Genomic DNA, 18,318 nt, shown 5'->3' on the forward strand with positions numbered 1-18,318 from the left:
GACACGGCTGATGATGGTTTATGCCTGGGAACATGCACCAGAAAAACACAGTCAAGAATAATGGACGGACTGTAGTCAGGGGAAATGCAACATAGCATGTGGAACAGACTGTCTTTCCACATACTCCTGGAAACAAGTAAAATTGCACTAAAATAGTACTTTTTAAAGAGCAAAGCAAAGTCTAATTGAAGATGAAGGGAAAACTTCACTACAGCTTAGAATTTGCATGGTTTGAGACTTCTAATAGAAAACCAAGACAAGTTTTACACCTCTCCCCCCACTTCCAATTTTTCTGGAATCACAAGTTCCACATATTCCTGAGACACTGAGTTAGTTGGCTTTCTACATAGAATCCACATTTTTTAGGTACCTGTGGTTACTTCTGGTCTGAGAGCTAGCCACAATGTATTCAGAAGGCACATGAGGCTTTATCTCTGTGTGTGTTTTGGATAAACAGACACAGCATAGATTGAGGAGAGCTCTCTCTCTCACCTTCTCTCTCATGACTCTAACAGTGGTGCATTTACCAAGGAAGAATTGCAGGAGATGCTTTGATGTCAAACAGAGGTAGCTCCCTTTAAGAAAATGGCGTCTTTCACTTTCTGTGGTTCAAATCTCCTGGCTCTCCACTAATGTGAATGCTATAATTTCCTTTTATTCATTTCCTCAATGACTTGCCATTAAACACCTACAAGTCATTTTACTGCAGCAGTTTGGTACTTGTGACACTCAAATGGGTTGGAGAAGAGTGGAAAAAAAGAGAGAGAGAGAAGGAGAAAAAGAAAGGGAGAAAGAGACTCTGGGCTTTTGGGCTATCAAACTGTTTTGTTTTATTTGTTTTGCAGGAATCCAGCATTGCTAGTAATGGATATTTTTTTAAAGGTGTTTACAAGAACTTAGGGGTATGTATGTTTCAGAGAAAACAGCTAAAATAGATGACTATATTTGATTACTGTCTCAAATTAGGGGGTGGGATGGAGAGATAAAGCAAGAAATACACTGACAAATTGAAGGGTCTGGGCATGGAAGAGTGAAAAGCCTTTGTGGAAGTCCAGAAACCTGAGTGGTCCTGCAAAGCCAAGTTTTGAAGAGAAGATGATTTTCCCCTTGCCATTAGAGTTACCTTTCTATAAGTTACCCAGGGTATGGCTTGAAATAGGTGATGCTTACTGAAGAGGTCTTTTCTCTGAAGGAAAAATAAACCGACAGTTTATACATAGCTCTGCCCAATGCAAATAAGACTGGCATTGAATTACTTGGAGCTTAAGGTGGTGGTGGTTGGTGTTCTCTTTCATTCTCCATTCAGTGTCACAGCTATCTGGTTATATCAAAGATTTGTGCATTTTAAAATATTGTCAGGGCCCAGTGTGGTGGCTCATGTCTTTAATCCTATCTACTCAGGAGGCTGAGATCTGAGGATCAAGGTTCAAAGCCAGCCCAGGCACAAAAGGACCAGAGACTCTTATGTCCAATTAACCTCTAGAAAAATGGGATTGGGACTTGATTCAAGAGTAGGGCAGTAGCCTTGAGCTGAAGAGCTCAGGGACAGTGTCCAGGCCAAGTTCAAGCTCCATGTCCCACAATAAATAAAAATAATTTAGAAATAAAAATAAATAAATAAAATGCTGTAAGGCATTAAAATTAAATGCTTCAATGTATTAATGATACCCTCATGATTAAGGGTTTTACATCTCAGAGATACTTAAGAACTGCATTGCTAATATTAATTGCTTGCTTTCACATTCCACCAAAGGGAGAGAAGGATTTCTTGCTATGGACTTAATAACATCTCCAGCTCCAAGAATCACTGGGCAATTTCAGGATGTCATGGTTGCTTTACAGTTATTCTTCCTGTATTTTATCTTACTCAGCAGCTTACCGAGAGCTTTTAGATATCCAGGACCTTATGCAAACATCTCCATTACTATGCTACATTTTTAGGTAAAAATCTCAATCTCCAACTCCTTTTCCCAATCCATCACCAGTGTAAAAATTCAGGTACATAGCCCATAGCTCTTATGTTATTTATCCTGAGCACACTGACTCAGTCAAGAATTGAAATTATTTTTAAAACAAACAAGCAAAAGGTATAGAAATGGAAAAATATACCTATTATCCCAAAATTGAAAATGATATTTTCCTATTTGATGGGTAACAAAGAACTCCAGGTATTAGAATACCTGAGCTTCTTTGCTCAAGGTGAGCCCTCTACCACTTGTAACAGATTTGCTTGGAGATTTTCCCTCCCCTTACACTGTACCACACACACATGCACACACAAACTTCGCATTTATTAGGCAATTAAAATGGATCAAGCATTTTTCTAAATTACTCACATGAATTAATTCATGGAAACTTCACAAAACCCTATGAGAGATATACTATTACTATCCCATTTTAAAGACAAAAAAATAAAGTACACAGAACTTGAGTAACTAAATGATAAGTTCTAAGTAGCAAATGTGAAAGTTTGGTTCTAGAGCTATTGATCTATACATTGAAAGCATTTAGTCTCTTCCTAGCCTTTCCCTGGTAAGAAATTAGACTTGAAGGTTAGAAAATTTGCTTTTCTGTACAAATGCTATGAAGAGCAATATAATATCTGCAGTTTGCTGTATGTTAGTTTATGTGCTGTGGTGGTTGCCAGAAACCTCTAGTAATTTAGTTGTGATCCGTCTTCATAGACAAACACAAAAGATTATGGTGATAAGTGTTCTTATAGTAGGAGTCACACAAAGATCAGAATTGAAAATGAAACAAATAAAGGCATAAAACAATAATATTTAGACTTAGGGATAGAGTAAATATGCACGATAAACTTCTGGAAGATTGGAAATGTTTTGTTGTTCTGTTCCTTGGCCTGGATGATGATCTATAGGAGCTCAGATGTTTGCCTTCAGATAATTCAATGGCTGTACTTTAGAGTCTTATATACACATTCAGAAAAGTAGACATGTCATCACACAAAATGGTCCTAAAACAAACATCCATGTTAACAAAAAATATTGATGAGGATATATTATACCTTCTATCAGAAACATCCACAATCCTTAGTATCTCCTGAGAGAGAGGCAGTTGGTAACCCTAGAAATGTCATAAAAATTCATCTGTTTTTGCAAATTAAAATGTCTACAACTAAACAGAATTCTTAATGCCTCAGCTTATACACTAGGCTCTGCTCTTTTGAACAAGGGCATGCAGTAATGAATTAAACTGCTTATTTTTGAAATAGCTAACATCTACATGGATAGTCCTAAGATTTGCTGCAGACTATAATAAGTGAATGACAGTTCAACTCTAAATCCAACTCTTCACCAAGACCATGCACAGCAGAATGAACAGGGAATTCTTTAACAGATACTCAGGTATCTTTAGCAGGGTGAGCGCGCTCTGTTTCGTCTGGGAGCTGCTCATTTTACTTTCGACTTGCTTCCTAAGAAATTTGTTGGCAGGTTCTGACAAGGATAGCCTAGCACTTGCCAACAGAAACATGGCAGGATTTAATGTGTGTGCTTCCTGTTAAGTAAGAATGCCAGTTTAAGTTAGCAAGCAGGAAAACAAGTCTTCCCACCGGGAGGTAATTTAATGGAATTTGCCTGACTAAGACAATTGTTTCAAGATAAGAAAACCATAAATTTGGCAACAACAAAAATATATGTCCTCCCCCTCCCCCCCACTTTCAGTCTCTCTGAATGCTTCTACTTCTAGCTAGCCTTCACTATGTTGAGAAAGTAGCATTTCAATACTGAGTTGAAATCTTGTATTCATGTCATGGTTGAGTGAGAGAAAACCGCTTTGGCCAAAGGTAGATCTTTCATGATTGATATATAATGATTTCCAAAGTTAGTTCGGAATATGAAAGGGAAAGTCCTCTTCTGTGGGGCAGAAATACAGTCAAGAGAAAGGAAGGTGATTAATGTCAGTGAGTCAAGGCTTCTGTTCCTTCCGCTGTCAACTCCACTGGAGAGCTTTAGGCCTTCAAGGTTCCCTTTGTTCCTCAGACAGCTGCTAATCGTCCTGCTGTGTGGAGAACCACGCTACAACATTTAGCTTTCTGACGTCCAAAGCATCTAGACCAGTCTCAATTAAACATGAATTCATCACCCAGACTCTAAAAGCCCGGACGATGATGGATGCACCCAGTAAATCTTCACTCTTGCCATTTTACTTGCTACATGCAGAATTCCACACTTACCGGCAGAAATACTTAAAAGTCTGCTCTAGAAACTGACCAATTAAAAGCCTTGCTCGGTGCTTTATATTATACTCTTGATTTCCTACCTCTGAAAAGCCTTTTTGAAAGAAGCAAGGCATTGATCATCCCCCTACAATAGCCTGTCAGTTTCAATAAATAGATCTGTGCACTGTGGTCATTTTGAGTTACTTGTTTTTAAAGTGTGATAACTACTGTAGGAGTATGGTGGACTTGCCCTTTGCTATAAGGGCATTTGAATCATTCATGAAATTAAAGTTTGAAAAGCAAATAGATGAACCTAGGAAACTTCAAGGAAAAAATACTAGTGGTTCCAGGAACATCTTTTAATCCAAACACCACTGGAAGAATGGCATATTGTTCTGTATTCAGACATTTGTTGCAAAAGCAAAAGAATGCCTTGGTGGTGACTGGATCCTCTCCCTTCCCCATGCATTTCAGCCTTTGAAATTTAGGTTGATAAAAAGGCATGCTATTTTTCCAAAATTTCACTTTCCAAACGCATGAAGCTAGTCATTCTAAATCCTCCATGAAAAAATATTATTTATAGCCAATATTATGGCTAAGTGATCTGGCATTCACTCCCTCGGGGGGAAAAAGTAGTAATCTTCATAGGACGTATTGAATACATGAGAGAAAACAAAAAGAAAAAAATCAAATAATAACATGTGGATATAAGCACGAGACCTCGAAAAAACATTCTTAGCCCTTTTGAGTTGGTGAAAGTCTTTTAAAATTAGACTTTTGTTTTTTAATTTTTAATATTGCAAGCTAATGGAATCTGCGAGAGACAGGTCTGATGTTTGCAAGGACCCAGGTCAGTGCCAGCATAAAGAGTTCAATTCCTTGGCTTTCCAGGGAGCCTGAATACATATATGCATCATCCGCTGCTCCTCTCCCATCACTGACTCACTGATGTTGCATTGTCTTCCAAGTTGAAAGACTAGGAAGTCAATTAGTGTCAGTTATGATGTGAACACCTGTCGACTATGACTTGGACTTGAACCAATTCCATTAACATAGTCCTCTGTGGATGCCAAATGGTCAAGCTTGGGGCCACTTAGGAAGTAGTCCACCTTCAAGAAAGTAACCCAAAAGACAGAAAGGTTCTGAGTCCCATTAGTCATCTTCCAAGCCATCCAATTCACTATCACATACACAGTCACAACACGGAACTTAGTTTTTATAATGGTCATTTAAAAAGCTCACGAGTTGTTCATTTAAAAAAAAAAAGTTGTGGTGATTATAAATTCAGAAATACAGGCTCCTCCGTGTTTTACCAGATGGTGTACTTTTCAACTCTGAAACTCATTTTTAGCAAGTGATCTTCTTGTTGCATTTGAAACACATAGGCAGGAGAGAGACACAAAATCAATGTACCATATTTGACAGCTAATTAACTGAAATGTGAAAGTATAGGCTAAAGATGATTACTGACACAGCCAGATAGTAAGAAGTAATGCACATTGGTAAATCTTTTGCAGCAAATGAATGCCACTTGGAAGTTTCTGATATAAGACTAAATAAGAGAACAGTAACTCACGACTAAGAGATCCTATAGATGATAAACTAAAGTGCTATGTGTATGTGTGTGTATGCATATGTGTTGTGTGTGAGAGAGTGTGACACACACACAGAGAAAATTGCTAGACAGACACTAGTGAGAAGTTCTGGGATTCCTTATCTTACTCCCAATTATTCTGATTCCACTGAACTGATAAATGGGAGATGTTTCTACCACAAGATATAAAAATATTCAAGGGAAACTATCTATGAACTGCAGACTCTTGGAAGTATAGTCATCTTTCCTCTCCAGTTTCTTGCTTGTTGTACAGACAAGCTCAAAGAGATGACTTGTGGGTAAAGAGAAAACAGAGAAAGACCTTTGGTTTAAATTACAAAGCAGTACCTTGTGAAAATGGTTCATAGACAAATGGTCACCACATGCCTTAAGCTCCCAAAAATTTAAAAAAAAAAATGTGGTCATGAAATGATATTCTTGCAGCCTTCACATTTGAAACTTTATCTTTCTGACATTTCTCTTAAAAGCTGTGATGTAGCTTAGGAGCAAGGGAATAATTTATGAGAAGGGATTTTAAGCTTGGGAATTGGCAACCGTAGATTTTTTTTTTTTTAATTTTGGGGTATCAGCCAGAAACTGGATTGCATGTGCCAGATAGTTTAAACTCCTACAAGGCATTATGAGACCAAGAAGGAAACAACTGAGCTATAAAATTTTAAAATGTTATTAAGGCCAATAGATGTCTTCAATGAGATCTGTGCTTAAGAATTCAAGATGACTTTTGTAGTCGCAAAGCATAACAAAGAATGTATTAGCAAAGCTATAATTATTTTGGGATTATTTTTTTTTTTAAATACACCCTAGAGGGTTAAGCAGCATCTCTGGAGCCTCTCTTTAAACACAATTTGCCGAAGTGTAAATTTTGGTAGATCTGGATCCATCCAAGAGGCAGTTCCCAAATATTGGAAGAACCTCAATGGACCAGCACCCACCTAGAAAAAGTTCCCCAGTAGTCTCTGAGAAAGACATGAGCAAGGCTGCTCCGGCTTGCGCATGCTCTGTATGATCCCTTACATGGGAGTTCTTTTGTGCTCATTCTAAAATGGAGGAAGGAGAAATTGATGAAGAAGAAAAAGCCACCCTGCAAATAATAGACACAGTTCAAGTACAGCTTGGAAAGTTACAGTGAGATCTGAAGAGCACTGGTCCAAACAACATATTTTTTTTCTCAGATTGCACGCACGCGTGCGTGTGCACACACACACTTCTGGTTTCTTAGAGTACACTGCAATCCGCTAACTTCTCTGTGCTGAATTGATCTATAAAAGCTATTTAGGCTTTTAAAGTTCTTGGTTCAGTATTCCAGCTTACAAAGAGACACACCTTGTTCTGGGGGCAGGGTAGGTTTTGCCATTGTTTTGTATCTAAAACAAAGCAACATTCTATACATTCTATAATAACTGGCCCCTGCGTCCATTTTAAATAGAAATGAGACATTCGTTGACATAAGTTCCAAGAATTCCCACGTCTCCAAAAGCATTGGAAAAATGAATGCTTCTGGCTTTAACGTCTCCTGGGAACCTTACAGGATGAGAACTAGATTCAATGGGATCCAAGGAAAGCCCTTGACAGTAGCACTGACTGAGGAGCATCAGGAATGTTCAGATGACAAAAAAGTCTTAAGTTACCGTGGTAAGAGTGGGGAAAACTTCATTAAGATTTTTGCCACTTGCATCATGCATAACGTTAGTTTGGTTTAAAAATAATCTATCTATCTATCTATCTATCTATCTATCTATCTATCTATCTATCTTTCTATCTATCTATCTATCTATCTATCTATCTATCTATCTATCTATCTGCCTACCCACCTACCTACCTATCTATCTCTATTCTCAATTTACAAAGCTGTGCTTCCATCATTTACAGTGACCAAAATATGCAAGAATTAATGCTCCCCACCCCTACCCAAAAGAGAGAGAAAGTTATTGGAGAGGGGAGGGAGGGATAAAGGGATGGAAGGAGAGAGAGGGAGAGGAAAGGAGAAAGACAGAAAGAGACAGGGGGGAGAGAGAGCAATGACTTGGGAGGCAGATTTACAACATGCAGTATGTTATCTAGACAAACACAGACTCTCCAGGGAGCCATTGTGAGCTTGCCCCTTTTCAGTGTTTGTTCTAATGGATGGATCTAGCCTAAATCTAAGGTTTCTATACACAGTGAGCCTGTTGGTGGCAGGTCCCTATTTAGCACCCACTGAGAAGTGGAAGTTTTGTTTGTAAGCATACTTCACACAGAACAAAGGTTCCTAGATAAAAATTCACCAAAATTTAAAAACAAAAAAAAAATCCTAGAGCTTTAATCAGAAAAGAATTTTTTCTTATTTCTCTTCTCCTTTCCCCACTTTTTCTCCCCTCTAATTTCTTTCTTTCTTTCTTTCTTTCTTTCTTTCTTTCTTTCTTTCTTTCTTGTCAGCCCTGGGGCTTGAACTCTGAGCCTGGGCATTGTCCTTAAGTTCTTCAGCTCAAGGCTACAACCCTACCCCTTGAGCCACAGGACTGCTTCCGGTTTTCTAGTGGTTATTTGGAGATAAGAGTCTCATGGTCTTTAGTGCCTGGGCTGGCTGTGAACCTTGATCCTCAGATCTCAGCCTCCTGAGTAGCTATGATTACAGGTGTGAACCACTTGTCCTTTCTTCCCTTTCCTTTTTTTCCCTTTCCTTTCCTTCCCTGACTCTCCAAGAATGATAGCCAAATAGACTAAATATTTCAAGTCCCTAGAATTCTCCCATAAACTATGCTGGTGATTTATGTTATTTAGGAAGTGGCCTTGGTACTTTATCCATAACAAAATATTAAAGATGGTTCAGAGAACTATATTTCCTTCAGCGCAGATTTACCAATGCATCTCAACTAAGAAAGTGGGAATTTAGTAGGCACTGGTTTTCAGCTCCAGTTGGTGACTGCTTCTCACAGCACCATTGGTCCTGTGGGCACCTGTCCTGAACTCCAGGGGCCCATGACATTTCCCAATAAAAGTTACACTGTGACCACACTAAGGGCTGGCACTCTCTTTTTCTGGCATACTGGAGTCTCCAGAATTCATTCCTTATCTCTTTTTTTTTTTTTCTTGGTACAAACAAAGGAGGATTAAGTACTATAAGGGCCTTGAGAGGATCAGAGAAAGTAGACAGCAGGGGAAGGCTCATTAAACAAAAGAAATATTTTTAGAACTCATGGATGAGGCTAAGTCTTGCTTATCTTGCGGGATTACAATGCACAGTCTGCCTAAAACAATGCTCACTGGTCTTTACCTGAAGACCAAATAGATGATGTTTTCTTCCTGTAGAGCCAGGCCATGGTTCAAAGGAAGGCTCTATATTTAGGCAATATAGACCCACACTTCAGTATTCCCTGTAGATTTAGGATTTCACAATGCAGGATTAGTCCATGGCATGACATTTTTTTAGTTTTATGGTGTTGGAGAGGGGCAAAAACTATGTAAAGGGCAGTAGGGGTAAACAGAAGCTTTGATTAAGTTTTTTCTGGACTTTTTCACTGATAATTATTTGGACACTGGACACTAGAATGATTCTGAAAAGGTAGTAATTCATTTTGCAGGCTGGATAATCTAGAAGCCCACCCTAACACCCTGGCTAGCCCTATGCAGTTCAGTTCTCTCAGCAAGGCTCTTATTTTTCAGCTCTCTTGATGGCTTCTCCAGAGAGTGTATAGCTGATGTACTGTTCGATGTAACAAGCACAACATTGAGAAATGAAAAAAGGAATCAGAATTAGACTGCCAGGCGCAAGCAGGTGAATGGATTTCCCTTCTCACAAATGAACTTATGTGTATATTTATATAGGAGCAGAGCAAACGGAGTCAGGAAAAATAGAGCTCTCAGTCCTGGGTATATAAATAAAACTCTCATTTTCTTAGAGTGAAATATTTACCTCCTTTAAAAAATGTGACCTAATTTTTACTCATATCCCATAATTACCACTAGACTCTATAGACATACCATTTGTCTATGCTGCTCAGTCAAGCTTGAAGTTGGATAATTTAGGAGGCTCTTTTGGATGGCTTTTAATTTGTATTCCCTCCTGATGCCACATTCTCTCCCTTCCTAAATACAAATTCAGGAACCCAGGTGCCACACACAAAGGCACAACTTTGTGGAGCCACCAGTTTACTTTCTTTTTAAACTATGAGCTGAATTCATGAGGTTGCTTATTAATAATAGGAACCTCATAATATTTTATGGTAATAAAATGCTTTCCAGTATGAACAAAAAAAAATCAAGAAACTGCTTCCTTTTCACAAAAAAACCAGCTTCATTGCATACACATATATATGTATTTCTATATATTTCATAAGCATTATTAATTAAATCAAGAGACCATAGCTGGATCAAGCTGTTAATGAGAAAGCCACAACCTGAGTCCTCTGTAGTCCATTGTATGCTTGCTCAAGCACATAATTATTTAAGTGTGACGTGGTCTTCTAACCCTCTACCACTTTTGAGGTCCTCACAACTCCATATCAATGATTAAGAATGCACAAACAGCTGGGTATGGTGGCTCACCCCTATAATCCTAGCTATTAAGGAACCTAAGATGTGACTATCGTGGTTCAAAGCTAGCCCGGGCATAAAGACTGTGAGACTCATATATCTAATTAACCACTAGAAAACTGGCACTGTGGCTCAAGGGTAGGGCAGTAGCCTTGAGCTGAAGAGCTCAGGGACAATGTCCAGGCCGAGTCCAAGCTCTATGACCAATAGAAAGAAAAAAGACTACACAAACAATATTTCAGTGCAGTCTCCAATAGCATTGCTTCACAACATATTTGACAGCCTTCAAAACGTGTCTTTAGAAATAGCTCCTCACTCGGGTCCATTGTTTCATTTCTCCTTCCCGTTTCTTCGGGGTAAGGAAGGAGAAAATTACATGATTTACTTGGGATCAAAGGCAAATAGGAATTCATCTCCATGAGAGGGTAATATAAACAAGCACAGCATATGATTATTTGAGGAAATTGTTGCCAGCATCTAAGACCCAAAGTGTTAAGAATGCAAACTTTAAAGAGAACCAGAGCAGGGCTCTATCAGAAAGAGTAAACAGCATGTGCAGAATCCTAACTGCCAATCGGAATAGATTCATAGTCCAAGAAAGCAAAAACATGTTTGAAATCCTAATTACTTCAGTACACCTTACATAAGCAAAACACCTAACACAGAATCGTCTCCTACAGATGAACTAAAACGTTAATCTGCCGCACCCTTGGTCTCGGGCTTTTCAATATCCTCTCAATCTCCTTGATGTAATACTCCAGTGAGGAGAACAACTAGCTTTTTCTGTAAGGAGCATGGTCGTTAATTATGTTTACTCTGTGCGCCCTTTACTCCACAGCCCCCCAACTGTGGCTCTGTCACAGGAAAGCCCTCCTAGACAATATAGAAAAACAAATGACTGGGGATTTGCTTATTTATAGATGCCAGAATGTGCCTTCAACATGAATTCTGTATCTTCTTTTGCTCTCAAACAATACTTCTTGCCTAATCAGCAGTACCCCTCACATGTAACTATGGGGCCAAAAATCACACTCTTGAAAGAACTTGTCTTTCAATATCCTGCTTACCAAGCTCACTGGGCATTCTAGTACCTCTTCCTTCTTCCCACTCTCTTCTCAAGCATAATTATGCAATAGTCTCCTTAGCTGATGATTTCACTCCCTCTACTTAGGTCAGGAGCAGACCTTTTATAGACTGAAGCTAAAGGAATGCACAAAGAGCTTTTCAAAAACTCTGCTCCTGATTTTGTATATTCTTTGCACTTATCATTTTGCATTTTTTCACCTCCAGATCACCTATGCTTTAGTCTCTTAAAAACCTGGTTCAGGCTGGGAGTTTGGCCTAGTGGTAAAGTGCTTGCCAAGCATGCACGAGTCCTGGGTTGGAATTCTTCAGTACCACATATATAGAAAAAAGCCAAAAGTGGTGCTGTGGCTCAAGAGGTAGACTTCTAGCCTTGAGAAAGTCCAAGGACAGTCAGTCCTCAGTCCCTGAGCTCAAGGCCCAGGACTGGCAAAAAACAAAAAAAAACAAAAAAAAACCTGGTTCAGTCATGCCTACAACTCAATTGCTTTAAGATGTTCCCCTTTCTCCCACCATTTTCTTGAGGCTTTCTTCTCACTGTCTAGAAGACAGGTAGCAATTATACCCAGTGGGGATTAGAATTCCCACTGTTCCTCATTATCCCACTCAAATAACATAATATGTCTAATTAAAAGATGGCAGAGAAAGAGATGGGGACTTACCAGTTGAGTAATAAAAGACAGCGTGCTCTTGTAGTTAGTGATTTTCTTTTCTCTTCTCATTATTTAGGTTTTATTAAATTGATCACTGCTTGACAAACCAAGTTAACTGGTTTGTTTTTACTGTAAATAAACATGGTACTCAACAAACATATATAGAATATCTACCTACCACGATAAGCTATACAATGACATTACAACAAAGTGCAAATGCTGTTTCATTATCTGTATGGTCTGAATTGTCCAAGCCTAGAGATCAATGCCTGTCTTACAAGTAGTACAGGTTCATCAAATGGCTGAGCAACTGGAAAGGGATTCATGAAGACAACCAATAGACATCTCATAAACTGCCCGCCCTCTGCGACGACAACAGGAGCGTGATGCTCTTAAGGTAGAACAGAGACGCAGGTCAATATGGAGCCTGCTTTCTGTATGGAGCCACTGTCAGCCCAGGAAAATTCTGGTTTCATATAGAACCCTTAAAAGACAAGTTTTTCTCAGAAGTCATGACATCTTGTTTTTCAAACATGCTTTTGCCAGAGTGTCACCATCTTACCACTACGATAAGACTGGATGAGGTCTTCTTTGTGGACTACTCTGCCGATTGGACAGAGGGGTCTACTCACTGAACATAAATGTACCACAAATGACCGTACACATTGTTCAAGGAAGTGGTGGTAGTTAATCGTGAGGGTGGAGTGGGGGTGGGGGCAGAAATCACGTCCGATTCACCCTAGAGGTAATGGCTATTTTTCAGTTTCACCCTTCAAAGCAAATACTTGGCGGGATGAAGGGATGGAAGAAAGGCAAGATTTATTATCTGTCCACTTCTGAACATCATGTTCCAGAGCTCAGACTTCAGAGCTCCAAGATCATTGCTTATGGCCATAGACTTGCATTCATAGAATGAGAACTGGAAACAGTTTTAAGAGATTAGCTAGCTTCAAACAATTATGTAATTCACCAAACATTTGAACTCTCCCAAGACTCAGTGTATTACAGATGCTCATTTGAGAGCAGGATATGCTGCAGTTGATTAGAGGGAGGTGATCAGAGCTCTCCCATTGTGAAGGATCTGCAGCAGGGTTACCGGCCCAGGCACTGGCTGTGGCAACAATGTGAGGTTAGCAGAGAATTGCTCCAAAAAAAAAAAAAAGGTTCATAATGACTTAAACAAGCACACTCCATGTGTGTTCCAGTCTCATAGCTGGCAGTCTAACCTTGGGGCAGTGAAGGATGTGTGATATTAGTGCTAGCTGCTAGTACTAGTGCATTTTTTTTTCCAAAGGAGAACTATTCACAACAAATATTCTATTGCTTGGCCAGGATCAGTTCCTTCATTTACACAGCACTTCTCCCTCCCAGGAAGACATCCTGCATTCATTTGCCCAAGATGGTCCACTTAAGTAAACGTAAACTGAAGGAAAACCATCCAGGAAACAAATCACCCAGCAGTTTGCTTATCCATTTTTCATAAACATCAGAACTCTCTCTGTCCTCCCAAACAAAAGCCAGAACAGTTGTTACAGGATGGAAGATGCAGGAAGCAAAAGCTTCTTTTGTCTGTCCTGAGGGACAATAACTTTGAGAGGAGTTTCTACCTCCATGTTTACAGTGCTGTGACTGAGGCTGGATAAATGCTCCCATCTCTGGCCCTTTCCACCTCTCCTTCCCGGCTCCCCAGGAACGGGTGTTTACGGTGGGGGGTGAGGTCTCATTAAATAATCTCGCCAAGTGTTACTACTTCCTTTCGCACCACCCATTCTGCTCTCTCACCTTCTCAGAGCAGAGCATTTTTTCTACAATCACAGCATGCAAAAATTAAAAAAAAACACAAACAAAAAACTCAGTCGGGGGGGGGGGGGGAGCCTGCAATCAGCCAGCTGGGGAAAGCACAAATGTCACACCAGAAAGTCCTTTTGGCCATAGATACAAAGCTCCAATCCCTTAGCCAGCTTATCAGCAGTAAAGTGGTAGACATCCTCCTATCCTTTGTTTTCTGTGTCAGTTGGTTTTTTGAACCCAGAAAGGAAAGAAAGGGTGTGATGAGCCCCTGCAGACCATCAAAAGCCCCAGTTGGGTTCCAATGGTTTGCATCCTCCTGGGAGGACAGTGCTCATTCACACCTCCCTCTACAGGGAAAAGATTAAAGCTCTGCTCAACTCAAATCTCCATGTAGGCATTCCTATACAGCTTGCTCTTACAAATGAGAAGAATGTTAAGCTGAATACACGAATAACTGCTGATTAATTATCCAATAACTACCAAACTACTTTCCAGAGGAAGTTTGGTCTTCTGGTTTTAGTGCACACTTGGTTGGCTTGTATGAGTCACTCTTAAACTACTCTAGTGCCCACCTTGGTGAGAACAAGATGAACTATTTTTAGGTTTCTTCTGTTTGGTTTGGTGTAGTAGATGAGGAAAAAAGAACCCCTATGGATGACAACCTAGGTTAGCCTGTAGGTACTAATGCAGTTCTTAATACCCTTTATATTACAAGAGAGTGAGAGACATCATTACCTGTAGAGATCCTTAAGGAATTTAATGGAACGGAATGCTAGGACCAGACTGCAATTAGAATAGAATTGTGTATATGTAAATATGCTTAGGGGAGCTTTGATGGAGTTTATGGTTGTTACATTCACCCAGAAATTTGGCCTACATTATTAATTTGCACTATTATGAAGAAAGGGTTTGTTAATCAAAGATAAACTATCCTGATGATTTTGAATTAGTGAATTCAAATTATGGTGGGATAATGAGACTAGGCTGTGCACATATATAATTCTCTACTAAGCAAAGAGCTTTCTGGCTGGCCACATAGGAGGTCTCTTTAGTGAAAGATTTATTTTTAATTTTCAGCAGCTTCCCAGCATTACCCTTCATGAAAATTAAAATAAGGAGATAGAGTTTTGTCCTATTTGGGAAACTCCCAGCAGGATTGCTCACTATGGCAGAGGGGAAGAGAGGGGTGGGGGGGACAAAAACAAGTCTTCATTGTTTGAGAGAAATTGCCTACCCATTTTTGCTGCTTGATCTAAAAACATTACATGTACCTTTTACATATGATTTTTGCACGCACGCACGCACATACACACACATACACACACATACTCATCTTAACTCCAGTGATGTTTAGGAAGGATTTTTGTCTTCCTTTTTTTCTTTGGACCTTTTGGCCTGCAAAGAGTTGACATAAACTCTTGGCTTGAATCCTTACATATGCAAAGAATCACGGAAGTCTCTATAAGTTCTGTGGAAGCCAAAGCCTTCTCAGCCTATCTCCCAGGGGCTTTGCTCTGCTAAAGAGAATGACTTCAGACTTTACCTTAGATATCTGTGGCCTCAAAAGGTCTGTTCCTATTTTTAACTCAGGTAGGAGCACAATGTTGTGTTATGTCTGAGGATAATGGAGACGGTATAATAAGGGAACTGAATGTAAGAATATTGACAGGTTTGCATAGACCAGATTCTCATGGGATGTAAAGAGTTCTGCCTTGCATAGACCCCTTCTTCCCCAGAGACAACAGGGGTCCCAAGACTCCTTTCCAAGATCTATGAGAGAAGTCCCTTGCATTGTTGCATAAGAGAAAAAAATAAAATGCTGGCAAGCAGAGTGCATATGATGTTACCAAACTCCCAAATTGTTCTAGTTATTGTGGAAAAGTGAAGCTGATGCTGATTGTGTCCTCAACCTATAAGAAAGTGTAAAATTAAAAAACAAAAGCCTAAGGCTCATTGTGGTAGCTCACACTTGTAATTCCAGCTTAGGCCTCAACAGAGACTCAATCTCTACTACTCTGCTGGGCCTCGTGATATAAGTCTTTCACCACAGCTGTGTGGGAAGTCTAAATAGGAAGAAGTACTAAGGTTCAGGCCAGCTATGGCAAAACTAGAAGACTCCATCTGAAAAATGACAAAAAGCAAAAAGGTCTGGGACTATAACTCTAGTAGTAGAGCACATGCCTAGAAAGTGGCCCTGAATTCAAAGTCTGAATACTACCAAAACAGAAAAAGAAAAAAAAAGCCAAAGATGCTGCATGTATATATGAGAGAGAGAGAGAGAGAGAGAGAGAGAGAGAGAGAGAGAGAGAGAGAGAGAGAGAGTCCATGCTTCCATGCTGAAGGTGCCCTCTGGTAGGATTTTAGGCCCCATTCAGCATCCTTCCCAAGTGCTTATTTTTCATATATTCTAGGAAATGTAAACAAAATTAGAAAAAAATAATGGCTTTAGGTTGACACTCTGAAACATGTTTTATAATGGGATTAACTAGTAGAGACATTTTTACATTAAATAAGGTATGACTTCCAGAAAAGTACAATAGGAGGCAAGAAGACTATGAGAAATTCACAATTTTTGCTGCTGAAGTTGTCCTAGAGGTCTCATAAGAGAATATGTCAGAATCATTTTGGAACGTTTCATCTCTAACTGATGATGAATAACAGGTAGACAGTAATGGAAAACACATGATAATGTGATCACTTTTCTCAGGAAGGAATATAAACAAGTAAGTCAGAAGCCAGAGCTTAGAAATCTGGTTTTGAAAATACTTGCTAGTCAAAATTTTGAGATAGATACTTCTTCATTTGATGCCAAAGAAATTTTGTTTTCTTTGTTGGTCATGGGACTTGAACTCAGAGCCTGGGCACTGTCCCTGAGTCTTTTCATTCAAGGCTAGTGCTCTACTTTGAGCCACAGTGCCACTTCTGGTTTTCTGGTGGCTAATTAAAAATGAAAGTCTTATGGACTTTCCTGTCCAGGCTGGCAGTGAACTGCAATCCTCAGATCTCAGCTTTCCGAATAGGAAGGATTATAGGCATAAGCCACCAATGCCTGGTTCACACAGGTTTTTGTTTTTGTTTCCCTAGTCATCTGTATTACAAACAAGTGACACAGGAAATGAGGTAGACTAACACCTTTCTTTTATTCCCATGCTATCTGGATCTGACCTGACCAGTCAAGTGACTAAAACCAGTGTCATAATAATTTGCTCTCGCCCTACCCCTTGAGCCACAGCACCACTTCCAGCAGAATTTTGTTAACCACGCAAATAAAAACTGAAGTCATGATTCTAAAACAAATCCCAGTAGGTTACCTATAATACCTATAACATTTTTCATTAACAATCTAAACTATATCTGCTAATGTTCACCAGACAATGCAAGTACCATGACAGCACTTTGCACTGGTTAAAAAAAAAAAATCAACTTTATGATCCTATATTATTTGTAATCACTTTGATGTCCAGCATGGGTTTTCTGACGAAAGTGGAGAACAGATAAGAAGTCTTGCAGGAGGGAGTCCTTTCACTAGAGTGTCACCTCTCTCTTAACTAAGTACTGACTTTTCCTTTATCTTCTGTCTACCATCTTGTTACATAATAGGACACACTATGAACATGGTATCCAAATGAATTAATGTCCTAAGAATCATAATCTTTGCTGCTGAGGTTGTCCTAGAGGTATCATAAAAGAATGTGCCAGAGTCCTTTTGGACTCATCCATATGGGTGAATAGATAGAAAGATTCATTCCTGGGGCTTGAAATCAGGGCCTGGGCACTGTCTTTGAGCTTTCTCAAGGCTAGAGCTCTACCACTTGAGCTACAGTACCACTTCCAGTTTTTTCTGTGTATGTGGTAGCGAGGAATCGAACCCAGGGCTTCGTGCATGGAGCACTGTACCACTGAGCTAAACTCTGGGTGAATCTTCTATATTATAAGACAGCTTTAAGGTTTATAATTGATTCCATTTCAGTCTCAGAACTTGACAGGGCACACCAGTATGATCAGCTATGCACACTCAAAGGAGACAGTGGAAAGGATTTGATTCTCACCTGCTTGGTTAGTTGTTACAGTGACAGATACTGACTGGTCCGGGCTAGGGTTGTACTTGGAAACTCCGTTCACTGCCCAGATTTCAAAGGTGTAGTTGGTGTGGGCCAAAAGATCAGTGATGGAGACTCTGGTTGTCTTGAGGCCGTTCTGCTGAGGAGTATAGTGTACCCCACTTCCGCAGGGTCGGCACTTGCTGGGGTCCCCGGCTCCACACTTTTTGCAGACCACGTTATAGGAAATGTCCTGCCGCCCACCCGTATTCTGAGGACTGCTCCATTCCAAGTTCACCGACGTCTCGTTCACATTGGAAATCAAATTGAGGGGGGCAGATGGCGGGCCTGGAAAAGAAAAGCGTACCGTCATACTAAGAGCAGTGATTGCTTTTGCTGTTTCTCAGAGGGTGTAGTATCCTCTGCAGCTCTAGAGAGGAAAAT

General features: G+C 39.8%; 1 protein-coding gene across 1 annotated transcript in view; it reads right to left on the reverse strand.

The window, feature by feature from the left end:
• Epha4 (EPH receptor A4) overlaps nt 1-18,318 on the reverse strand; it is a 147,560-nt gene that overhangs the window by 46,982 nt on the left and 82,260 nt on the right. Inside the window, exon 5 of the mRNA XM_090354898.1 lies at nt 17,884-18,222. Within this exon, the coding sequence (XP_090211024.1) occupies nt 17,884-18,222 (339 nt within the window). The remainder of the gene's footprint in view (nt 1-17,883; nt 18,223-18,318) is intronic.

The sequence above is a fragment of the Megascapheus bottae genome, chromosome 21 (assembly GCF_031878675.1).
Source record: "Megascapheus bottae isolate mThoBot1 chromosome 21, mThoBot2.hap1, whole genome shotgun sequence".
NCBI classification, from domain to species: Eukaryota; Metazoa; Chordata; class Mammalia; order Rodentia; family Geomyidae; genus Megascapheus; species Megascapheus bottae.